Genomic DNA, 27,284 nt, shown 5'->3' with positions numbered 1-27,284 from the left:
ATGTCTATCAACATGTTATTTTTTTTTTATCACAGAACAGAATATTTTGCTTCAATGATGCACAGAAAGCATCCGGCAGAGATGCACGCTACTCAGCTAAGCAGACTGATTTCAGGTTCCAAGCAAATGATTCCAAATCAGGAATTAGGGCTCCTTGATGAGCTAGCCAGTCCTGATCAAGGAGATCCTGGACACGGTGTCTCTTAAATGCAAATGCTGTTTCATGCTCCATGAACTGGAGCATGCTAACCAATGTCAACTAACACAGCAGGATGAATGTTGCCCCTTTTAGACATGTACTCCTTTCTATTAATCTGAGGGCATATGAACCTTTCTGATTGAATCTAGTAACATTTACATTTTTTTAAATGGCATGAGTCTGCCACTTTCCATCTCGCTTGCTCACACGGTCTCATACTTTCCAACTAATCTCGTGCCAAATTTGAGGAAGTATCAAACTTGCCCTATGATGGGGCAAGAGTTAATGAAATGATGAATGTTCCCTCTTCTCTTTTAATAATAATAATAATTATTATTGTAAAGTAAATCTGTACAAAATACAAAGACTTCTTTTTTTTCCACATTTCCAGAGCAAAAGAGCATCACAGCGAAGTGTGTGAAGTTGCAACTTAATTACTGATTATAATAAATTATTTGCCACATTGAAACAGACCTGATCAGGAGCTAACCACAAATGACACTGTGTTCTTCACTTTACAATCATACAGTCTGATCATTTGTTTGATCTGTATGATGGATTTAAATGTCAGAGTTGTGTGAAACTCTGAATGAAGCCATGAGAACATTAACATCAAAGTGAACTATTTCTGCATGACAGGATGCCCTTGTTGTAAGAGATGAAGGCAGCAATATTATGTACCCCATGCCTAAAAAAAGGCTTATGTGCCAACACAGACTTAACTCCTTCCTGACTGACACAGACAGGAAGGTACTGTATTCTAGGTCATTCTGAAGTGGAGTGCTTCAGTTCAGTTCAATTACATTTTTATGTACAAGAGCAGTAGCCTCAATGCACAACAATATTAAAAAGAAACCAAAATTATCCCATAATCCCCACTTGGCAACATTGGAAAGGAAAAACGTGTTTTTAACAGGAAGAAACTGCTGGCATAACCAGGCTCAGGGAGGGGCAGCCAGCTGCCATGACCAGTTGAGAGCAAAGAGAGACAGGACAAGAGGTAAACTATAATAGAGAGCCCAAGTTTAATAATTGCTAATGATTAAATATATATATAGTAGTTTTTCACAGGGAGCGAAAAAGAAATGCTCAGTGTGTAATCCCCCCCCACCGAAAGCCTAAATCTAATTCAACAAGACTATAAGCTAAAAAAAAGTAAAGTTTTAAGCATAATCTTAAAAGTAGAGTGAGTCTGTGTCCTAAATCCAAACTGGGAGCTCACTTGCATATAAAACAAAATCAAGCAAAAACAGTCAAAATAATTAAAACAAATCTTAAGCATGAAATATAAAATGACAAAAAAGATCGATTTCTTTCTTTGATAACCTGATTTCCCCTGTGGCTAAGGAACACTGAACTAGAGCATATGCTTCTGTTTTACATACTGAGCCTCAGGCTCAGCAGCTAAATACAGAGCCCAACCCGCATCACAAAGCCAAACACAGCTAAACGCTTAGCTGTGCAATGTAGGACAGAAGGGGATGTGAAGTGTGCAGGAAAGCTAAAGCTGAAAATCTTTGGGCAGAAGATAAACACAGGGCCGTTAGCTGTGCTGACTCCAAAGCTAAACATACCACCAAGATCCAACAGTCAGATCAATTTTACCAAAAGTCACCAATTTTGACACTTTCATAGTGCGATAATGGTTAAACTCATTAAACTTTTATTGCGCCTTCTTACGTTATGACTCATTTGAATTTGTCTGACTCACCCTTGAATCTCCCCCTTCCCACCCATGTGTAGGAGGCTTAACTAGCAAAGTGATCATGGCACTGTCAGCAGAATAAAATATATTAAAGAGCATGAGCCTGTGAAATATAACAATGAATCAGAAGAGATAAAAAGATGTTAGCTCCCCCATTCCTTCTGCTCTCTTCCTTCTATTGTCCCTACCCATAGCCTCCCATCTGGGTAACTTATGAACTAAAACAAGGCAGTACATAAAAGCAGCAATGCGTCATTCTGGAAGCAGAACAAATAGACAGAAGATAAAATACTTCACAGGTCAGCGATATCCTGTAACACCCTCCCCCCCATCTAATTCCTGTAAAAACACACAACACAACTGAATTAGTAAATCCGGCCCATAATGCAATGAGCTTGTCTCTCAACTCAAAGATGAAAAATGGAACAAACATACTCGAAGGTTTTACTGAGCTCTTAATCTTGCCATCAGATGATGTATAAAGGTGAATATAAAGACAAAAATAAAGTCGACTGAAGCAAAGTTATATGTGATAAAGTTTAAGAAACAGAGACTTGGAGGAGAACATACAAAGTTGTGAAAAGTTAGAGTAACTGAAGAAATATTTTCCCTCTTTGTACCTTACATTCGTCTTTGATGGCAGGAGTGGTGATAAATAAATTGTGCAACATATCCTTGAGGAGAGAGATTAAGGGGGAAAGTCTGGCTGGAACAACCTATAAAAGATTTTTAAAAGTAAAGGTCTGTCAATAAGCAACAGTCTTCATCTGCAGTTTATTTATCTGGCACATAGCAACATGTGAGCTAAATTAAACCCCAGAATCCAGCACAACATAGTAAGGTGGTTGTTTAAACTATCATTTTTCAAGCAAACCTGATGATAAAGCATAGCTGTGGCATCCTTTGTAAAACTAAGGCTATGCAATCACATGACACGATCTGTGTTTATAGTGGGGCAATGTTTTTGAGCAGTGACATGCATATAAATGAATTTACAAAAAAAGACTATTTCCAATAACCCGTCAGATTAAACATTTTCAATAATCAGTGCCAAAGCAAAATTATGAAAGAAGAGGAGATGAGAGAATTCTGTGGAAATCGTCTGTACATCTTTCTTGCACTCCACTGCATTCGTCATTGATATTCATAATAAGTGTCAGAGCTGTCACAGCATCTTCCCTGTAAGCATAAAACTGATTTTGCAGTGGTGCATCATGCACAGCCTCTTAACACTCTTCCCATGTGTACACAGATGTGTTGTATGGTTGGGGTGGGGGGGTGGGGGGGTGGATGCAGCATTATATCTAGTATATAATTTACATGGCAATCGATTCAGCAACACCAAATATCGATATTTCATGAAATAAATGAATATACTCGGGGAATGCTATGAACAAGAGCGCTCATTGTGATGGCATCAGCCACACAGGGGTAAATTAGTCCATTTTTCACTTTATTATTTTGCTTTGCAGTATTCTTCATTAATATAATTCATTAATCATTTGGTTAAACCTAGCACTGGTATTATGAGGCGCGCACATAGTAGCATTGTGTGGTTTTTCTAAAATGTTTTGTTATATTAATTATGTTTCTCTTTCTTTGAGTTACCTGGGTTTGGGCGGTGGCTGTTTCCTGTCTGGGCAAAAGGCGTGGCTGAGGACTCTGGGGACAAAATGCCTGCTCAGCAGGACCAACCATGGGCTTACCAGGAGCAGGGGTGTTTTAGGGTTAGGTTATTCTGTGCTTAGTTAATATTAGAGTGTGTTTTTGTTTTCCCCCCTATTGTGTTCAAATGGTTTGGCCAAATCATTATAAAAGCTACCCTCATGTGTCTTTGTAATTAGGTCAGTTTGTGAGTTAAGTTGTGTCTCACTTTGTTGTTTAAGTTTTGGAAATTACTTTTTGTAGAGTTATATTTAGTTGACCTGTTTTATGGGCCTGCTAAGTATGGTTTTGAATTTTGTTAATTTTGGACTTTTTGAGGGTTAAAATAAAGAAAACCCTTTTTGAAGATATTTTTGCTTGTGTCCTCTTTGCTTTGGCTGCTTGGTCCCTCACACTCATCACATGCACAATCATCTTTACTTACATTAAATCAGCTCGACCAAAAAAAACATCCAACACTGGACATACTTAGCTTGACAAAGCTGCTTCCTAATTCAGAGCAAGCTAATGGCTCAGTCACACGAGGAAAACTAGGACAAAAAAATCAGTGGCTGCACGGTGATTGCATTGATTTATTGTTTTATTTTTGTTTTGTTTTTTTAATATTCTGCAACTGATGATTGCCCAGGACATCCAGCAAAAAGTTGCAGTCTGACTTGGACTGACTACAATCCATCTCAGAGAGATTGTCAAAGATTAGCAAATAATTACTGCCTAATTTATAAATGCAGACAGATTGCCAGCACATCGCCATCAGTGTGAATGAGCCTTTGTCACTGAGCACAACTCGAGGGGACTCTACTCAGCTGGCTGCAAACTACTTGTATTCTGGTTATATTTAGAATAGGATGGTTGCTGAATGCAAATCTAACAGTTAAATGGAAATTTCTGTTAAATGTGATTTTCTGATTAAGTAGACAGCAACAAATATGTGATTTTTATGACTTATCGCAGTTGATTATCAGAAACAGATTGGACGTAATTGCCAACTTGACACCATTAAATTGCAGACTGATAGCAGACTGACTCTGTCTCAAAGCAACATAAATTGCAGATTTTAGTGACAGTGTTGGTATGTTTGTCAATCTCATTTTGCAGGAAAAAAAACCAAAGACAACTTTATCTTATTGGATAATACAGATACTGACTACATTTATATTTGCGGACATAATGAGCAATCGAAAATAGGTGACAAATCGCATTATATGTTATTGCAATACTCAGCGTATCATAAAATGTTAAAAGAATTGCAATAATACCATATTGTGAGTGAAGTATTGTGATAACATCACACCATGGGTTGTCTGATGATTCCCACCTCTAATGTGTAATGCTTTCTTATGCTGCCAGTAAACCTTTACAGAATCTTCAGTAACCCAGCTTGTCTTCACTTCTTCAGGTGACAGTGAGAGATGACTGCTCTTTCTTCAGAATAAGAGAATCAATTGCATACAACAGCCATGAAAAGATTTCTAAAAAGACAGATGAAGAGTTCCTGAAAAAGTGAAAACTGGTGAACAAAAGCACAAACCAAAATGTGGCTCGTCACCACTGTGTGCATCAGAGTTATCTGGACTAGCATCACCAACTAATTAAGAATATGTGGCCTAAAAATGCAAATCTTAAAAATATGTGTCTTAAAATGCAGGCACGGCCTACCTCAGTGCTAGCCCCATGCAGCAGCAGTTATCATTGATGAGGTTTATTCCGAGCATTTTTCTGTCTTCGACTTGTCTGCACCCAGTTTTGAACAGTACCAAATGATGGATGTGCAGAATGAATGTGTCTGACTCACACAGCGAGAATATCTGTCACGTTTCCCTGAGCACACACAGAGTGACAAACTGCATATGTTCATGCACAGATTATCTCTCTGATCTCTAAACCCCATAATCCCACAACATCAAAAACTGAATCAATAAAAAGCTAACAGATAAACAGACTGTGAGCAAGACACCATGTATCAGATACAAAAATTCCAGTTCATAATTTGCAAATATTCAAATAAAAAAAACACTATATCTGAATCTTTTTCACAAATAACAACATTTCTTCTATTCAATTTACAGTATGCCAGGCTACACAATATAAGAATAAACTGCAGTAATTAATAGAGTTGGTGAGCGCCGTATTAAACTGATAGATAGATAAATAATGTGGGAAATTAGGTGGCGATACTGTGGCTAAACTGCACAGACTTGAAACTGACACAGCAGTTTGTTCTGTCTTCTGGGTGAATGTTTTACTTCAGAAGAGCTGGCAGAAAACCTTCTCATTACACAAAACACTGGCCCTCCTTTATTCCCCCTGAGCGTAAAACACCTTCCATAACCCTTTATACCCTGTTTCTTGTCTCGCTACCACTTTGATGCAAGGGGAACAAATCTTCCTTCATTTGAAACTAAATGGTAGAGATGCTATCAGTGCATTGAAGAAAAAAATTCCAATTGTTATCAGTCCCTGCATATCACCCTCTCTAGCTTTTAGCAGGCTCAGAAGGTGCTCCTCTTTTATTGTAACCTGTGATAAACAGAGGACAGTATTGGAGGCTCTCATGGGCCTTAAGAGGTGCATATAAAATATCTCATGGAAAATGTCTTAGTAGCCAACAGAGCTTTGTAACATGCGCTATCTAGTAGTATGATGATAGATCTAACTGAACTGCACATGACACATCCAAAAGACTCAAGCTACCACTGAATAGGGTAATAGCTATCTAATAGCTGACAGAGGAGACCACTTAATAGTGATATAACTACTATAGTGTAACAATATCAGTTCAGGGAGATTTATACACAGGAGAACATATACATATACATATATAGATATACATATACATATATATATAGATATAGATATAGATATATATGTGTGTGTTCTCCTGTGCCTTCAGTTCACCATATGCTCTTTGCAATGTAGTGAAACAAAGCAGATGTAGCTGTATCTTATTGTAGCCTTAAGGCTTACATTATCTGAACCAGGGTAATCCCCGTTTTCCACATTTCATGAAAGCCATGTCGCTTGCCAGTGCTTTTGTCCAAAAGCAGAGAAGCAGATAAACAGCCACTGGATTCTCTAACAATCGGATTCAGCTAACCCTCATGCTGTGAAACATGTCTAAATCCTTTACACAATTGTGTCAGAGACTTTATTATATCATCCAGCCACTAAATACCCTCTACTTAACCCTAACCAGCACACGTGCACACACACACACACACACACACACACACACACACACACACACACACACACACACACACACAGATATATGAAATCATCCCGATGAAATGTATTTATTGTAAATGTCTTCACTTCATTTACATTTAGTGACAGCTTTCAAAAAGTGATTATGTTGGTAAGAATCCAAGGCCTGAGGGCATCCAAGTTTGTATAGCACAGCACTTTCTTTTTTCTAAACCACACGCTTATCTTTACCATTGAATGTGTACAGTGTATCTAAAATAACGAAGACATTTCTGAAATCTCATCAAGGATGGCGAATGCTTTCTTCCGTCACATTCTTTCCTTCGCGGGACTGAGTCGGCTCTTTCTGTGTGAGGGTGTCTGTGTGCTGGGAGCTACCTGTGCCCAGATTGCCTGAGGCTTAGAGAAATCTCTCCTGCAGTTCTCATTACAGAATCTGAGAAGACACACAACCCAGAGTACAGGCAGCCAATGAACACACTCCCACTGGGGAGTTATATTACAGTGATACACGGGGTTAAGACAAAAAGCGGCTACTCCACGACTGCAGTGCTCTGTGGCAATGAACAACACCCAGGCACCACACACAAAGGCCCCTGCAGTCCAGAAACCACACAACATCAACTAGAATTTGTCCAGGCTTCATGTCTGCTGCACACATAGCTATTTTTTTTCCTGGTATTCCCTTACTGAGACCAGAGGAGCACAGTGATGACATTAAATCCTTCATCACTAGACCACATGATTGTTGATCAAACACATTGATCAAATGTTTAGAATTATTATTTGTTAGCAAATTTTGTTACCCATTTTCTTTCACAAAAAACATGTAATAACACATTGCATCTCTCTCTGTTGACTGCCAAAGCATGCATGCTATCACAGTTCAACATGGAAATTAAACTGATGGATTAAATTAATTAGGTGAGGGTCCACTTGGCTGGCAGAGGGTAAATGAAGGCTATTTTTAGCCCTCTGTATCCTGTGTGTGAGGAAAGCTTGCTGTGACTTAGTGGGTTTATTAAGGCAGGGAAGGTAGGCCACATCTGGTGCACAGCTCGAAAAACTCTTACCAGCCAGCAGGATGGAGATTTTACTAGAACAGTCTCTTCCCTGGAATCTCTATCCCACTCACAGCGGCTCAACTAAATAACAGTTTGGGGGATTTAAAAAGGTCACGATCTTAATACACTGAGAAGACCCTCCCTTTTCAAATGCTTTAACCTTCTGTTAAGTATCACCATTATAGTCTATTCTTAGAAATAGTAAGTGTCCCTGGAAATGTGCAGTGGGGCGGGGTCTGTCCCCTGTATTCAAAGGTATTCTATCCACCGCACCTATTTTTGGTGTTTCATTTTTCAGCCTGAAGTGCTCCAGCCATTCAATCAAAGACATGACCTCTATGTCAGATAAGCATACAAATGAAGCACTATGGCTTTTGGCTACATTCCACTCTGTGGCCGAGGACTGAAGCAGGAAGGATGAGCTGTGCTGGGTGTGACTGGAGACTGTTTTGGTGAACTAAACATTGAGTCAGATGTTCAACACTAGAAGGTGAGCATTAGCTAATCCATTAAAACCAGACAACCGCACAGGACTGGAAAAAACTCACCAGTCTCATTAATGTTATTTCAACATGTGCTGTGCTGTTAATGTAGCATACTGCAATTAAAAGACTATTGATTCAAAGATGATCCAAGCCTTCACGCTCTGCTATTTGCTGATCTTAGAAGAAATTTTGCAGTGTGGTGCTTACTGCCTCTGTGGCAGAGAGCACTGCGGGGGATCTGGCCGATGCAGAAGCATATGTAGGAATGACAAACAGGCTAAGTAACCTTATCGCTTCAGCTAACATAAAGACCCTGACAGAATGGCAATAAGCTTGATGTAGTTTGTGCAGATCAATAAATGGATGGTTTCCATGTCACATCCCATTTAAAAGTGGCATTAACCACACCAATAAACCAAAGAGCAGCTTCAAAATTGCCGGCTTCAAGCTGCTCTTTGGCTTTTCATACACTGGGCTTCGAACTGTGTTAATGTAAAGCTGTCTGTCTACAGCAGCATGCATACTATATGCTGCTGTATGAATTACATATATGATCCATTTTGAACAATTATACTAATGTAACAATTTAGTCTTTTATTTAAGGCAACAGTGCCCACTGCATGTAGTTTATAAAGTGTAACATATAGGATTTGAGGTGTGTAAGAAACATGTACATACAGCAGGTGTGCTGTTTGTCTGCATATGTAAAGGGTCCTAACAAACAGCAAGTGCACTAAGAATAAACACGCACTCCGATGTAAACTACATTCTTTTACAAGTCTGGCTCACTCTGAACTTAGGACTGCATTAAACCCCTGCAATAGTCTAGCCTATAGAGAGATCTACATTAAAGTATAGAAGCCCAAGGGATCACAGTTCTGCTGACATCAACACAGCAATCAGTGACCTGTGATCATGAAGCACTGCAGTGAGCATCTCCCTCTCTCTCTCTCTTTCTTTTCCCTCTCTGTCTCTTCACCCCCGTAAAGACTGATCCAGTTCGCACAGGTACACACACCCTCCAAAAGCAATCAGTAGGTTTATAGAGGCATAAAAAGCCAGATGCCTTGTTGGCAGCAAAAAGAGATAGCGGACACTTTTCAGCATGCCTCTGAAATCTGCCTGCCTGCATGTAGACTTTGTACAAACACTTAACAACATGCAATCTAAAGCATTTTATTTCCTGCCTGCTGGAAAGCCTTAGCACACACACACACAGCTCCCGACAAGCTACGCAGCAATACAGTCCCATATATGTGCTAAGAGAGGGGCTGGGATACACACCTGTGAGTCGCCCCATACACTGGCTGCCTCTTGTAGGAGACGTGTGAGGTTGATTGTCCTGGCTGGCCCAGCATGTTAGCTGCAGGTCTGTGATTTGCTGTGCTGTGCTCGTCTCAGTGGTGCCTGTGTGTGTGTACTTCTCTCAGCTGGTAGTGCCGCTGTTGCTGACGTCCTCTGCTGAGCCCCGTGGCGTCAGTTCATTCAAAACATCCTCCTTCCCGCCTTTGCTGCTTAGGTGAAACTAAAAATATATGCAATCACCGAAGTGTCCCCGGTTTCTGAGTGACACCCGTGTGATTGGTATTATCGAGGCCAATCAACCTCACCAATAAGTCTTTTAAGAGGTCCCAAAGCACAAACTAACACCACAGGTACAAAGAATAAGCCATAACAATATAATCATAATCTCTTCCCTCTTTCCCTCCCATTAACGGTACTCTTTTCTTCCTCAGCTCTCCTCCTTCTCTCTTCTAATAAATGCGTTCCTCAGCAGAGCTCTGTCGCCAGAGCACTTCCCTGAACTGGATGCTTTGCTCCATTCTCTCTGCAGTCATGCAGCCAATACACAGCATAAAAGGGGGGAGTTAAGGAGGAAGGAAGGATGGATGGATGAGGAATTTAAAAAAAAGAGATGAGGGGGTGAGGAAAAGGGAGAGAATGGGTAGCAGCATCCAAAATGCTGCAGTGAGAGCACTAACTGGGACCAGAGAAAAACTACATTAGCTTCACTTCACAGGCTCTCTGTAAAATCCAGGAATGATTTTAAAATCCATCTCCTGACATACAAAGTCCTGAACGATCACATCCTATCACTTCTAAAAGGGGGGATCTATTATGCTCTTTCTTACTTTCTCTAACAGATATTGTTTCAGTCGTGGTTGCTCATATGAAACATGGCCAAAGTTTCAAAACTGCAGTCAGTCAGTGTGCAAGGGCCCCGACTCCACACTCCTCTAAATGCTTTATTTCAGACAGTGTTTTTTCTACTCTTGAATCTGTTACTTTCAGAGACACTATGTCCTTAATAAAATCATTCCAGGTGCACAGAACCAAACCTTAAAGGCACTTGTTTTAGAAAGGATAATAAAAGGGGCTGCACCAGCAGACAGTATGAGATAGAAAAGGATTGTTTACGACTGTGAAACATGCAAAGCTGTTCTTTTAGAGTACTAAAATAAATCTATCTTAAATATCCAAAAATATGAAAGTAAGTGTTTTAGCAAGTACACTGAGAGCTAAAGCATCCAGATATCAGGCCCCTCTCGTGTGGGACATGCTCTCAGTTTGGGTTTGGGAGGCAGACCCCACCTCCCCCTCCTTTTGTACTTTTAAGATTAGGCTTTGTTTGTTTTTTTTCCTTTTTTTTATACTCTTAGTTATGCTGCAATAGGCTCAAGCAGATGGAGGTTCTACCATGATGCACTGAGCACCGCTCCTCTTTTTCCTCTCACTTTTACTCCCCCGTGCTACTGCTGCATGTCACATGTGTTTTCCTGTTTGTTGTTCGTCATCACTTTATGATCTTGTCTTTCCACTGGCTTAAAACAGATGGCTGCCCCCCCCCCCAGTCATTTGATTGCTAAATTTGGAATACTTGAAATTCTTACAATATGAAGAGCACTTGATTACTTTTGTTGTGATTTATAAGCCTATAATATTAAAACTGAACTGAGCTGAAGTAAGTACTAGAAATATACTATGTTGTAAATGCTTATTCTGCCAGATAGTATGATGGAAAAGTTTATTACATGAAAAGGCGATGACTACAGTTTATACTCTCTATATTCCCAAGTTACCAGTCTCTACAAATGATCTTTTAATGATGTTTTTCTTTTGCAAACATTACCTCAGTCCTTCTGCATATGCACAACAGGACAATACTGTCCAACATGATGAATTTAAACACCAAGAAAAGACAAAAGGGGAACATTTTGCATAGCAGAGACATCAGATAACATGAGAAAGTGAAGACTATAAACCAAAGAGACTGACGACTATGTCATGCTACAAATACCTTCAATTAGCTTTTAAAGCAGTTAGGCTTTAAGTGAAAATTAATCTGATGGCACCTGAGCACACAAGTACACACATGAACATGTAGTCGATGTGTCCTGCCCCTGCTGCTCTCATTCCCTTAGTTTCACCCTCTGCTGCTCTTTCTCATCCATCTCCACACTGCTTCACATCTCATTATCATACCACAGGAGTCAGAGGTATGGCGCTGCAAGTAAAGACTTCAACACTGTGGCGATAATACTAGTCTGTCAGATGTCTGGGTCCGACCACCACCAAACACCATCTGAATTGTTTCCTAGCCACCTCTTTCAACATATTCATGTATCGCACTGCACAGTTTTGAAGGTAATTAATTTAATTGCATGGACTAACGCCAACATACAAATCATATCAGATGTAAAACAGCTTCTTCTTCCTATAAATATAATGGCTGTTGTCAGCACTACTAGGTATGAAGAGACAAATGGCTACTTGTACACCCTCAGCAGGACTGATATCAAACATAGCACATCAAGCGTACGAGGCCAGATACACACAAAAATAAGCCCACACCTTATAAACAGACACAGCGTTCATTCAAACTTTAAAATGACTGTCGCTCATTCAAAAACTGTAGAAATGGGGTAGTGCACTTGTTAAGTTACTGCTTTTGACTGATCTGGTCCCTGATTGTTAGCGTAGCATTTAGCCATATCTTTTGCTAAATGCTAATTATCTCTGTCTCTCCTCTACATTCACTTTAACTTTCTGTTATGTTGGGCAGCTGTAGAGATGCAGGCAAACGCGGCAAGCTTTACAGAGGGGTGGGGGGGATAATGAATGTACACATATACATACATCTGTGGGTGGCTCACCAACACACCATCATCACATTGCTAAGATCAGCCTGCTGAGGCGCATCTGATGATGTGATTTCTAAAGTTCCGTAAACACTCCACTGCTCCCCAACATTAAGTCTGCCACTGTCTGTAATAAATTAACTACTATGCAGATTTCTCATTCTAAATGAAACCGTCCAATACAGTCGAATACATAAGTAATATTCACCCACCAGAATTAAATATTAATACATAGAAAGGGCAATCACTGCATTGCATTATGCACTACCAGAAATTAGCACTGTTTTCTTGATAGTACACTTTGCTTTACTTACTTTCCTACTTAGAGATTTTGAATGCAGACGTTTTATTTGTAACACAGTATTTTACTAATGTGATATTACTGCCTGATTTACAGTAGGTGACAGATCAGAATACTCAGAAACTCGCCGCACAAGCAGTAGCATTTCAAAAAGTGTGAAACTACTGAAAGTAATCTATAACAGGAATCGATTTACATGCAAAGAAGAGAACTGAGATCTGTGGAGGGTACTCGAGCACTTAGGTAAGTAATAAAATTACAAAGAGGACAAAGCAATGAAACATTTTAATGCTTGCAATAAAAAGCTTCATCAATATGATGAAGTGAACAACAGACAGAACAATGCGTTTCTTCAAAAGTTGAAACTGTTTGTAGAACAGGTCATTCTATTTTTGTCCCAAGACAAATATGTTGGACATTACAGTCACTAAGTATATAATAGACTAATCTACATACTCCTGGCTTGTTTCTAAAAACTATAAAATCATATATATGCACATGTTGCTACTCACCAGTTTAGTGATCAGACGTAATGCAGTGAGTCCACTTAAAAAGCCTCAGATGTCCACATCTCACATCAGTCCTGATTCTGAAGACAACCAATAGGGAGTGTCCCTTTCTGCTCTCTTAACATATGAAAACTGAGCTTGCTAAAGTGTATGCTAGTGGGTGTGCTAGAAAGTAGAAAAAGAGGGGTGTCAGATAGGAGCATAACTGCTGTTTCAGCCCTCTCTCTCTCTCTACTCTTGATCAATCGGTAACACTGGCGGCCCTTGCAGAATATAGCTCTACTTATGCTCACTGGGGAATAATAAAATAACACTTTGCTGCTTAGTGTCGATGCAGAAGCTGGTGATGAGAAAAAGAGCTGGACCTGGCCTAAAACAAAACTCTAAAGGTGCCGCTCTTTTTGATTATCACAGATGAATAGTTATCACCTCTTTGTGGTGTCCAGCAAAGTGCTGACCTTGGTCTCTGACTGCAACCAGAGCCTTCCATCTCACCCAGAGTCCTCTTTATCAGATCACATCCCAGTTCGCCTGGGGGAGAGAGGAATGGATGGAGAGCAAACCTGAGTGGCTGGTGCAGGCTGCTGCAGTGCCGGTTCAATAATCCACAGACAGACATATAGATAAGACCAGAGGGCTGAATGAAGGTGGTCAAACCTGAGGGTAGGTCAATCCATACCATGTCGATATCCATACACTGCTTTCATCCCGGCTACCGTATAACAATTTAAGGTTTTTAATTTACTGTATCTGATCCATCGGGTTAGCAAACAGGAAACCCACAACACAAGAAAAAAAGGTTTGAATTAACAGACTCTCAAATAGCTCAGAGAGACGGGATGTTCTGACATTTAGCTATACATTACAGAACAAATACACGAAAGGGGTAATCACACTGTGAGATGAATGGTGAATTATTATATCTCGTTAAAAAACAAAACAAGCTTGTAACTCAAGCTTGAGTTAGATGCTGTCATAGGATGAAACCACAATAAAAAAATATACCTGATTCAACACTTTATGTGTAATCTCCGTTATCTGACCTTGTCATTGGCAGAGATGGAAAAAAAAATGTGTGATAAACCACCAAACTGTCAATAAGTGTCTTGGTGAAGTGTACAAAGACGCAACAGCAGTATCTAGTGGCTACATGCAGAACAGCACCATGGTTCTCCTGCTAGTGCTTCAGCAGGTCTCATTGATTCGATGACAGTTGAGAGCCGGTGCAGCATCGCAGAGACTGCAGTTTTAAAAACATGAATACATCGCTTAAAATTAGCACTTTTTTGTCACTATATAACTTAAACAGAATGATTAGAGGTAATGCCAGATCACAGCAGGTTTTAATTAATCAATCAAAGATTTAGAATAGAAAAAAGAAGCACTGAGGAAAGGCTCATGAATACAAAATTAGCCATGCATCTTTGCACTGAGGCAAATTAAATTGGATCGGTTTGCAAGAAATCACACAGCTGTGTGGTCAATGTGCTCGATAAATGCTGCAGTGAGAGAAATTGCTCAAACCCTCACATCTGCTCTCAGTAGCAGTGGTCGGTCCAGTCTTTTCATTTCTTTTCTTTTTTTTTTCGCACTCAATATTCCATTAATGGAAACAGCAATATTCAATCAAGTAATCCACAATAAGCAACATTTTCTCACAGCTCATACACTCAATCTGCTGCTAACATAAGCTTATTGAAGTGTTTGGTTTTTCAGCCTTTTGGAATATATCAGCAGTAAAGCACCCTGCATGATTAGAAATTTCTAGAAACTTATCTGCAGAGAGATAGAGCATGTAGGATGTAGGATCATGTGCTTTGTAGGATGCACTGTAGCAATTAATAAGCAATTTTATAATAACGTTTCTCTCCACTTGGGTTAGCACAACAAGCTGCCAATGTTTGACATATATGACCTTCACATTCACCACTTTTTAGCACACAGCTTTGTTAAATACTAAGCAGAAACTGAGAAACAAAAGCGCTCATTGGCAGTGTTTCTCATATTCACTCGATTGACAGCTCCACTTTGCCCACTGGTCACAAACTTTTTCCTGTTTGTCTTTTCATACCAGGCAGGTTTGTCATAACCTGCAGCTTTGTGTGTTTGCTTGTTTTTTTGTTTTGTTTTTTAAAAAGCAAAACGGCTAAAACACCTAATAAAGAATACTCTGTGTGGCTGTATTAATTTAAGCAAGAGCTAAAGCTCTTTTATGTTAAATTATAAGCCACTGGTAATATTTATAATACAATAATTAATAACAATAAGTATATTCATTCATCCTTTTAACTGCTAATCCAGTTCAGGTGGGTTGGATAAGGGGTGGAGGTGCAGTGGAGCATATCACAGCTGACAACCCAAAAGAGGTGGAGTACAGCCTTGACAGGTCACCAATCCATCACAGGGATAACACAGAGAGACAGACCATTCATATTCACACTTAGTTTAGACTTACAAGTTAGCCTAACATTAAGAGCTTTAGACTGCAGGAGGAAACCCACAGAGTCACATGTAGACCATGCAAACATTACAAAGAAAGCCTAGCAGTCCAGTTCAATTCAAATAAACTGCCCTTGTGGCTTGTTTGTGGCAGTTTTAGCACATGCTATGTTGCAGATTCAGAGTATGTTATAAATGTAGTTAGTTAGAAAATTAAAAGATGTTTTACTCAGCTCATAAACCTTTACTTTACAGGACACATAATCACTGAAAACCAGTGGCTTTCCTGTATTCATGGCAACACAGGAGCACTTGCTCACATTTACTCTTTATACTGCTTATCACTTTAAAGCAAACTCTGGGTAAAATACAAAGTATTGCACAAACAAAATGTAAGTTTTCTTTCGTTTCTTTTCCCATGTTACGGAACATCCATCATTTCCTTTGTGCTAACTAATCACTTCTCCTGTCACCCATCTGGTGAGATGAGGACACAGTGGGACCTGCTTCTCTCTGCAGTGGCTCCAGTCACACTCGGGCTCTGACAGAATGCGGCAGAAAGAACTGTCATCTGAATTTAATCAGAGAGAGGTATACAAACTGCTTTTCCTCCAGAGAGGCAGCTGAAATTACTACGGTCCAGAGCCTCTTTCTTTAATAAGTTGAAAAGAGTTGTAAATGATAGCTGACAAAAATGCTGCATGTTTCAATTTCTGTCACATCTTCCTGCATGCTAGTTAAAGTCAAAGATGGCATGCTTTACCACAATCATAGTAATGTAGTGACATGAAAACACTAATCAGGCACAGAGATACAATTCAAGGCTAAAAAAAGTATTACCTTGCCTCAGCCTGCCTCTCCTTCTCCTCCAAATTGGAGAGCTCCAGCTCTGCAACCACCTTTGTTTCATGATCAGCCCCGTCAGTCTCGTGCCTGATGGGCAGACAACTGCAACAGCAGGTCCCCATCCCAGCTCGGGCATCTCCCCTGCCCTGTTTCTGCTCTGACTCCTGCTGCTCCAGCTCTGACTTCTCAACCTGCTCAAGTCATCTAGACAGTGAATGACTCATTCTACATAATGTACATCATCAACCAGCGCACACCTCAGGCCTGCAGTCCAAACAAGGCCTGATAGAAAGCTTCCTCTGTATTCTGCAGAACAAAAGCTTACTGTACCAGACACTAAATCTGCTCTTTGTTTTCATCATCTTTATTCAGTCCACTGCTTCAGTCTCCATCCCTATTTGCAGGCCCAGGCAATACTGAGCATTATTTATTTTTTAACTGCCACAAACCCTGTAATGAGTCATTGTGGACATGATGTTGACAATATGGCCCTTTTTTTAGAAAATCACTCTGACCTCAAATAAAAGTCCTGGCTGCCTCACACGTAAGTCGTGAAGATGGATGCAGAAACATAAGAGCTTTAGACATGATCTACTGATAATAACAACAAGTCGACATAAATAACCCAGCAAAGGTGAAAGCACCTGCTATCTCACCAGCAGCACATTTGCAAATCCTTGGCCAAGAGTCCAAATATCAATTTCACTGTCCGTGCATTTGCTGCTAAGATGACATTATCAGGTGCGCCGCTGCCTTTCTCATAGATTAATGATTCACGCTTCTAAGCAAGTTTATCATATTGTTTGTGTGTCTGTGTTGTCCATGTAGTTTGCATGTGTGTGTGAGTGAGATTCAAACAAGAAAAAAAAGAAATCCAATAAGATCTTTGGCAGGCTGGCAAAACAGCAATACATCATATTGCTGTTTCCAGTACCCTGCAATGCATTCAGCCTGTTGGGTGTGTTTTTTAATTTCAAGAATACCACAAAAAAGGGCTGTTAAGTAAAAAAAAAAAAAAATAGACACCTATAGGTTACAAAATAACCCACAATCATTTGGTAAAGTCACATAAAAACGACTAGCCTCAGCAAGCACTATTGTGCAACACACAACACACAACCTACATGAAATTTTCCTCAACATGAAATATGAAATAATTAAAAACTCAACTCATCACAAGCCTCAGAATAGAAAGTATCGAAACAGGAGTCGACTATAAATCCCTAGTTCTGGGGTTGGAACGTGAACTGTCTGCCATCCCTACCACAATATTGGTAGTGAATTATTCTAGGTCTCAACTGACCCCCTGCAAGACCCGAGTATCACATTTTTGGAGTGTTGTCTTAAACTACTGCTCAGTTAGTTAATGTATTTCATTAGTCTGCTGTAACTGAAAAAGAAAGAGAACTAAAAAAGTTCCTCCTCTCTCTTTCTCGCCACATCAGTGGCAGTATATCAGTGGTGCAACACAGCTGTGCTGACACTGAAACACCACATATTACCCCCACATACACCGCCACATTGTGAGTTGACAGTGCTCTTTTAAAACCCATCATTTTGTATAGCTTTGGAGTAAACCACTATTTTTCCCCACAGTCACAATATCACCATAATTTAAACAAGCAAACATTTACTTTTTTTAGTTATATAATCCCAGTTAAAACATTTATGGAAAGCCGTACAGCACAAGTGGTGTAGCTGTGTAAAATAAGTACAACAATCTTCGAGTTTAATTAAAATGAGCTTGCAAAAGCTAAGCTACCAGTAAAAATATAGAAGCTAAGCTGATGATGCTGCAATAAGAATGTCTAAACGTCGCATGCTGTTTCAGAATTAGCCAGATTAATCGGTGAGTACGTATAAAATTAATTATGTTGATGCTTCAATACATTTTTTTAATATATTCCCGAGTCAGTAGTTTAGTAAAAGACAAAGCCAACCTGGCAAAGCAGTTCCTTCAATGTGTTGTTTTACTCCCTATCACAAACGTATCGTTTTTGTTTCAGCTATAATTTAAAATTTTCAAAATGTTTAAGAAAATTGCTTTACCATCTAATGCTTTAGAAGATATATGTGTGGTAACTTGATGCACTCATGTCAGAATCCCTGCTTAGTGGTTAGTGCTGTACAGTACAAGAATAAACAGTTAACAAATGTGCTTAAGCTACATTAAAAGTGATGCTATCAGATTCTGAAGACACGCCTAATGGATGCAGTTTAACAAACACAGCTGGCACAGGTGGACAAGAAAAAACACACTGCAAATGAAACGTGGAGCAGAGCCGATTTTCAGATAAAACCAACCTTCACCGATGCTTTGTTGAAACAAAACTTGTGCACTGATCCCTGTATGTTTCTTCGTGACCTCCCATGGCACTAGAAACTTTCAAAACATGTACTTTTTACAACTACAACCCGCAGAAACACAAGGTCATTCAACTATAGTTGGTCTTACTGTTGTCAATAGACGACTTTGGTAAGGTTTAACATCCAAGGATAACATCTGACATCACTTAATCTGAGAGTTGACCATTTCTGACAGGATGAAAGGTTTGATCAGGTCACTCGAGACTTTCTGCTTCTTTGCCTCACTGAGAAACAAAGAAACAGGACTAGCTTCCTGCCTCAGGGCCCAGGAACACCAGTTGGGAAAACAATTGTTTTTAAGTGATTACCTGTCAGAGACTAGCTGTCTCATACAGGGTCCTGTACAGAGACACATACTTAGTTTTACTTGACTTTAAAATTTTAAAACTTAATGCCAGGAACCAAAAGTATAATACCCCTTTGACAGAAGACAAATTAACCCTTACAGTTAATTTAACTTACACGTTAGAAAAGCTTTGAAAAGGAAAAGTTTGTTTATCGCCCCTTTGACCTTGTTTGTTCCATCTATTTTGGCAACCATGTTGTGGCCTCAGCAGTGAGGCCTGGATTTGATGTGTTAGCAGAAAAAAGAAAGCTTCAGCTTCATTAAGACAGGGTTATGATAAAGGCCTGTAGGGACATTAAACTTCTTTATTTTCCATTTCCTGTTTAAAAAAAAAAACTGCTTCAAAACATCTCACGGCTAATTAACTCACAGCACTGATCAAAAACGTCAACTATTTAAAAAAAATGCAAGCACAAACTAAAATCATAACAAGCTGTGGGACAAAAGCAAGATAAATATTCATCAGAAATCTCAGGCAACGATGAAATATTGACGGAAAAGGCAACTAAATTTGAGAAAAAAGCTGAGAGAGCCTTTTTTTGGTGTAAAAGCTAAGAGTGATTCAGTGTGGATTTCAAACACTTCTGCCTGGACTGGCCCACAGCATTGTTAACCCCTTCAACAATGTAAACCGTGTCCTCAACAGGACGCCATTGTACCTCGGCGTGGTAATTTTCTCCCTAGGGGAGCTATAGAATTGCACTTTTCTTATTCTCAGTGAGTGCCCGCGAAGTGGTCGAAAGTGAACCTTAGTGTACTCAGTTTTCTCAGTTTTTGTAAGTAATGAGATAATAATACACAGCGTTTAGTAATCACTAGTAATATTATAATTTATGTTATGTCATGAGTTTGTGTAATGGAAAAAATTGTTATTGTATGTCAAAACCACTGGCATATCAGCTCTGCGCTCTCAGAGTGTCCTTTGGCATCAGTCCCTGATGTATTATGCAACAGTGAGACAGGGCTTACTATAATAATGATGATAATACTAATAAGAAGAAGAAGAAGAAAAGAAGAAACTTTCTTTATATACTTGCATCTTTAAAAAAACAGAGCTTAAAAAAATGCTTTGACAGAAGTGAAAAAGCAGCATACTCAAAGGGTAGATTTAAACAGGAAGCCTAGACAAAAGGACCTTCAGAGGACCTTTTGTGTACATGTGTACACAACAAAGAGAATAAAAGACATAATTAAATAAATGAAAGACTAGAGGCAGGCAATTAGCATGAAAACTAAAACCAAAAGATAAAAGAAATCACATGTAGCAGAACCACTTAAAACAAAGTCGGGAAAACTGAGTTCTAAGAAGTAAGTCTGTGGGCCTGATCTCTTCTAGCCGGTCATTTGTAAACCAAGGGGACCTGACTGCAAAAGCATAGTCATGGTTAAGTTGTCATATTTGACGCCAAACCACATTTTTAACAATCTAACAAAGCAAGCAGACCTAAACAATCAAACAGCCAAGGATAAGTTCAAAAAAGTCATCACGTGCAGATCTTTGAACTATTCCCAGAATTAGATATAAGTGTGCTGAGGTTGCTTCTTTGGAACAAGCTGCCTGCTGACCTGAGGTCAGTTATAACCAGTGTTGGGTAAGTTACTTTAAAATAGTAACTTAGTTACATTACTAGTTACTTCTCTCAAAAGTAACTCAGTTACTTCAAGTTACTCGTTACTTTCAAAGTAACTAGTTACTAGGGAAAGTAACTTTGGTTTTACTCAGAATTCTCTTGTTAATGTGTTTCTTCCATAACTTTGCCAGTCTTCTAGCTTGCTTACTTGCCACAAGTGCACTGTGCCACCTACCAATAGAAAGGAAAAGATAATGTGCATATTTCCACGAGAGAAATCCCACGCCTGGACCGTCATTGACTGCTGCCATGATTCTAGCCTACGTCACAGCGTCATGTGCGCCTTTTACATCCAACACAAAAACTGCAGTCGTGGTGCTTTCGATTGTACTCAGAACTCGGAAATTCTGCCTTCTGAATAGGAAGATGTAGGTAACACCAGACTGCAGATGAGCTGCATACAGGGCTGGACTGGGACAGAAAATTGGCCCGGGCATTTTGACTAGAGACCGGCCCACCATTATAGGAAAAATCATAAAGCCTTTGAATGAAAATAAACACTGTTGTGACAGTGATGTTCACTGTTCTGATGGTATATATGCATCAATCTATCAATCGTTTGTTGTAAGATTCAGATAATTATTTTTTAAAAGCTAGACATTTTAAATGAGAATAAGAAAGAAAAGTATTTCTTTGTGCCCCCCTCTCCCTGTTAATGCCCTACCTGGCCCCCTGGCAACACTTTGCTAGATCCGCCCTGCACAGTTACCAGCTGTCAGCTACCTAAAAAAGGATCCTGGTGTTATTTGTCTCTCAGAAACAGTTCATAACTTCCCTTCAACTCATTCATGTCACCTAAAAGGTAAACCTGTTTCTCCATCACCTGTTCAGCTCTGATGATCCAGTAAGGACATCTCCTGGGGTCCGTTCTTCGTACCTCGCTAAGTAAGTTAGCTGGATTAGATTGTTGACGATTTCGCGTGATCCTGGATCGTTCGGTTCCCCGAAGCTCATCCGGGACTTGCTGTCATAGCAACAGAGCCGTAAGCGTAAACCTGCTCGGGAGCAGGTTTACTTTATGTAAACAGGATTAGATCGCGGCCACGCAGGTATGTCCGCGTCATCATACGAAAGCAACAGCGACATTCCGCCACCGTTTCACCACAAATAAATAACATCAATGTAACTAAAGATAATGCAGCACTTGATCCTGTTATTGATGTCACACAGATACATACAGGTCATTTCCTAAAAAAGGGAAATGTACTATTAACATTCTATTACATGTATGTGATTATTACAGATGTAATTCATATTTCAGAGTAGCAATTGCAAATTACTTCGTGTAATCAAGATGAGAGACCACGGCTATAAAAGCGAAGGTGGATTTGGGAAGCCTGTCGCAGCCATGTCCTGTCCGTATACGCGAGCCACCCATTGCGGAAGGTGCAAGATTGATAAGGAGAGTCCTCAGAATTCAGCGTATATTGCGGGACAGACAGGATCCTTTAGCTCAGCGCGACAGTGTGCTCATTGAGAGATATCGATATTCCCGTGAGGGTATTATTTACTTAACCAACTTGTTGACGAGGGGGTGCAGGACCACCACCTGTCTTTTTTTCCTCTGCCCTTTTCTTGGTTGCTGTTATGAACAAACTAACAGAGTATTACAGGCCAGTTACCTTGCCAAGAGACGAAAAGCAATCTAAGAGATAAATATTACCATTCTGTAGAATACTCCTGTATTCCACTTTTACTTGTTCCCATGTTCTTGTGGGTCCTGTTGTGGCTCTAATGTGAAAGGGGATATAATATAACATATTATGATATAATATAATGCCATATGATATTGGACAATATAGTGTCATATGATAGATCTACCCTACCGCCTACTGGTGTTGGCCAGAGGGGCCGATGGCGCGATATGGCAGCCTGGCTACAACCGTAGCTGCCTCCACCAGTGTGTGAATGTGGGAGTGAATGAATAGTGGTATCGTAAAGCGCTTTGGGTGCCTTGGAAAGCGCTATATAAACCCAATCCATTATTATTATTATTATTAAATTACCTACGAGTTTGATTTGTCAGCAACTTTCTGCCAGCCCTCTCTCCTTGCTTTTGCAGCCTTTGCAGTGTTCTCTTGCGTTTTAATTAAACTCTGAAACTCCTGAAATCCCTCACTCATGAGTTCTTGCTCTGCTGCCGGAAAATACCGAGCACGCCCCTTCGACATTTTCGCCGACCAATCAGCGGGTTGCCGATCAATGTTTCTACTATCGATGCGTAGCCCCTTTTACGACACCCAGTGATCGCGCATTACTTCATCCAGCTGTAGTAATCGTCAACAGCAGGTGTGTTCGGGGAACCGGATTAGCGAGCTCACGGTTAGCGCGATGATTTGATCTTGGATGTGTCATTTGATCTTGGATGTAGTAAGCGACGTACGAAGAACAGGCCCCTGGTTTCATCTTCATGTTTCCCTCTCACCAGATAACCAAACCATATCATGACCAGCAGCTTTACAGCTGTGGCTCCAGCAAACATCAGCTGATACTAGAAATTAATATTAAATAAATTCTAACAACAGCTGATCAAGCTTAAACGTGCTGCTGTTGTTTAGCGCGACATCCGCTGGTTTCCTCTTTCGGCGCAAAGTGAGCGATAAACAAACAAGAGAGCCGATCAGCTGATCATTGATCAGTTTCATGATTGAAGTAGAAACAGGAGAGGGAGGGGGGAGAATGAGAGAAGAAGAGGCAGCTGTGCAGCAAAGACACAGAATAACTCCAGCTTTGTGCCTTTTTCATTGTAGCTGAATTACGGGACAAACTGTTCCTTTTCACCTCAATAAGAAACGCGTAATATTTTCTCTGAATACCAGACGGGACGGTTGGCAACTCTAATAACTTATGAACAAAATAAAGTTTAACATCGTAATGTCACGGTCCGGGGCAGCGGCCGTGTGGAGAGTGGAAGGAGGACCCAAAACGCAGCACTTATTCAGGTGTGAGGGTGATTTATTGATAATATACAAACACAAAGTGGAGATGGCAAACAGAACTAAGGATCGAAACTAAACTGGGACAAACTACACAGAGGAGTGGCAAACCTGAACATGAAGGGAGAACAGCAGGGAGACACGCAGAGGATTACACCAGGTATGGAACACGACGACGCGATGAGAGCAGAGGAAAACACACACTATAAGTACACAGAGAGACACTGGGAAATCACACACAGGTGGGAGACACAGCTGGACCTGGTTAACCTGACGAGACAGGGAACACTGACACCAGGGACCAATAGAGGGAGCACAAACCCAAAACCCAGTATCTAAAATCCCAAAACACAAACCATCCCAAAACAGCCATGAATAATAATGAAAGTAATAACAATAAAGAACACAAACACAAAGTCACCGAGTCATGGTCGCAGGACCATGACAGTTACATAGCACCCACCCAGCTGTATAGAAACTCCGTCATGCTAGCTAGCACGCAGTACGGAAAAAGTCAGAATAACGAAAATAAACTCCACCTAAACTTGGTTCATATCTGACCCAGAAGACTGCAGGTCATAACTTCTTACCTGAAGTTCAGTTCACACTTGGACCGGCGGCCGCCTCGGGTCTCTTTTCCTGCGTGCCTCACCACTTGCTAATGTTACTGAATCTGTGGAAGCTCCGCGATAGCCACCACACGAAGTAACGAGTAACGACCTATCTAAATCCCAGTAACGACTAACGCGTTCCTGATTTTGGCATAATAACTAGTTACCGTGCTCGTTACCACAATAATAACGTAGTTACTGTAACGCGTTACTTAATAGCGTAATCCAACATGGTTAACCTTAGCTGGAGCCCCCCAGGGGACGGAAAAAAATTGGAGAAAAAAAATTGGAGGAAAATAGAGGATCAGATCAAAAGACGACTGGACTGGGATAAGTATTGTGGTAGCACATAGAGAATTGTTTTGATGTGAGTTGTTGGGAGATTGTATGGTGGTATGCGGTTAGTGTTGTATCTGAGTATATCACGATGTTTTGGGTACCGATCCTGGTCCAGTAAATGATCGTACGGAGGCTGCCTCGACGTCGAAAATGCGAGCTCATTTGCGAGATCTCGCAAAAGTATTGCGAGCGCTCGCAAAAGTATTCGACCGAAGTATTCCTCGCAAAAGTATTGCGAGATCTCGCAATAAGTATTGCGAGCGCTCGCAAAAGTATTGCGAGATCTCGCAAAACTCCAACAATGGCGGCAGCTACTTAGTTGTAATATTACTCTTTCTGGGTCACAAAATACACTTTTAAGATATTTTGAGGCGTGAATGTAGTTGTGTAAACGTCAGATACCTGCTCGGTTTACAAGACATCACATATTTGCAAAAGAGCTCCGAGGTTTTTGGAGATCTGACACCCACTAGCTCGAAGCTAACGGGAGGTCGAGACCTACTACAGCCGGGAGGAACACCGCTTTCCCGGCACATCGTGCCTCGACCTCCCGGTCGGCTTCGAGCTGGCGGCCACTAGCTCGAAGCTAACGGGAAGTCGAGACCTACTACAGCCGGGAGGAACACCGCTTTCCCGGCACATCGTGCCTCGACCTCCCGGTCGGCTTCGAGCTGGCGGCCTCCGAAGAATGCGGCTAAAACTTTTGCGAGATCTCGCAATACTTTTGCGAGCGCTCGCAATACTTATTGCGAGATCTCGCAATACTTTTGCGAGCGCTCGCAATACTTATTGCGAGATCTCGCAATACTTTTGCGAGCGCTCGCAATACTTTTGCGAGATCTCGCAAAAGTCCGTCTTATTTTTTTTTTCTTTTTCTCCCTAATTTTTTTTTTTTCCTCCCTAATTTTTTTTTCTCCCATGTCCCCTGGGGGGCTCCGTAGGTTATAACTGTGTCTGCAGAAAGTTTGGCATAATTTAATGTAGTTTGTTCCAGAAGCAAACTCAAAACCTTTTCATTCTCACAGGCTTACATGTAATTATTGTGTGTATATGAGACACAAATTCCCTTTGGGGTTTGCTTAGGAAGGGCATTTGGTTAAATACCACCACCACTCTATCTGCCTCCTTATAGACAGAGTATAAACATCTATAAAGAGTGGATGGTTTCTTGTCATGGTACCCCCCACCAAACGAGTTGGCCACCAGGATGTGAAGGGTATGGGTCTGACAGGGCTCCAGGTGTACTGAATTGCCCTCAATGTAATGACATGAAGGTGTGAGATGCTGGGATTGCAAGAAGAGGCTACTCAAGCATCTTTTTTTCATTTTTGTTTTTCCAGAATATCGTGTCTTTTATGTCTTGTGGAACAAATACTGAATTGTCCACAGGGTGAACAACCGCGACTCAAGACATGAGTGCATATGCTGGCACAAATCTTCAGAGTAAAGACTGAGTGGGAGCCGGGTATTCATCACTTCACAGTGAGGGTCGTTGGCCTAGTGAGCCCAGAGCAGTCCAGATACAGATAAGCCCCACTTCTTTTCATGCCAGATAGCCAATATTTATACCTGGTATGTGCGGCACCACTCTCTGATGGCGCCTAGAGTGATCCAAGATGATTGTTTTAAGCACATAGACACAGAGCGGTTCGTTGACCGTGACATTGTAAAGCTGGAACTATAAAACAAAACTAATAATTATTAAAAATGTTACCTTTTTCCCAAAATAGTCTTACTTTCCTTTTACTTAGATTAATCTACATCCGTCAGACTAAAAACACAGACCTCTTTCATCTGTAACATTATGTTCAGGGATTGAAGTGGGTTGATTTTGGAAGATGGTTTCAAAATTGGGTCACTCCCTGGGAGATTTGCTGGAAGTATGACAGCCTGACGAACTCTATTTCAATCTGCTGCCACAAATGACAAAAGTCTCACCCATTAGCTTGGACAATTTTATCCTCAAAATAATGTGAGTGTTTCAGGAGTGCTCTGAGTAAAATTTTCCTAATGAAACTATACTTAATTTGTACAACATGTGAGCCTAAGTAAATCATTCTCAGATCAGCTGAGAAAATCTGAAAACATTACACTTTAGGAAACTTGAAGATAACATCAGTAACCATTAACCAGGTAGTTAAGGGCTGAAGGCTGCACGGCTCACCAGCAGTGAGGTGTACGTAAACGTGAGTTTTGCAATAACCGTGGTGTTAGAACAATCCCTTCTTTGTACTTCAAGTCAGCTAAGTTCCACTATCAACACACAGCAAATCCACTGACTGTTGTCAGGGCAGCACCATGTGGACTTCAGTGCAAAGTTTTTTTGTTGTTTTTGGGAGGGGGGCTTGCACACTTCCTGGAAAGCTCAGGGATAAGAAAAGAAGGGCATTATACCAAAAAGACATGCCAACAGTCCAACTCATAAAGTTTCTCAAAAAAGCTGATGTTAAAGTGAGATTTATTCATTAAACACACACACACACACACACACACAC

The 27,284-nt window shown here is 40.5% G+C and overlaps 1 protein-coding gene across 8 annotated transcripts in view; it reads right to left on the bottom strand.

Moving 5' to 3' along the window:
- The window catches only part of plekha7b (pleckstrin homology domain containing, family A member 7b), a 79,021-nt gene that overhangs the window by 47,483 nt on the left and 4,254 nt on the right, over nt 1-27,284 (bottom strand). The window contains exon 1 of one of the 8 annotated variants that reach the window (XM_042221030.1): nt 13,278-20,887. The exons of 6 other annotated variants lie outside the window; for them this stretch is intronic. Coding sequence is in view for 1 of the 2 variants with exons in the window: in XM_042221029.1 (XP_042076963.1) it covers nt 9,610-9,683 (74 nt within the window). In the remaining variant the exon portion in view is untranslated. Of the gene's footprint in view, nt 1-9,609; nt 13,254-13,277; nt 20,888-27,284 lie in introns of those variants that run through there. One more of the 8 variants, XM_042221029.1, reaches the window with a different exon arrangement.

The sequence above is a fragment of the Haplochromis burtoni genome, unplaced genomic scaffold, assembly GCF_018398535.1.
Source record: "Haplochromis burtoni strain Fernald_Lab_line unplaced genomic scaffold, NCSU_Asbu1 Contig_59, whole genome shotgun sequence".
Classification (NCBI taxonomy): domain Eukaryota; kingdom Metazoa; phylum Chordata; class Actinopteri; order Cichliformes; family Cichlidae; genus Haplochromis; species Haplochromis burtoni.
This window is presented reverse-complemented; position numbering and strand designations above follow the sequence as displayed.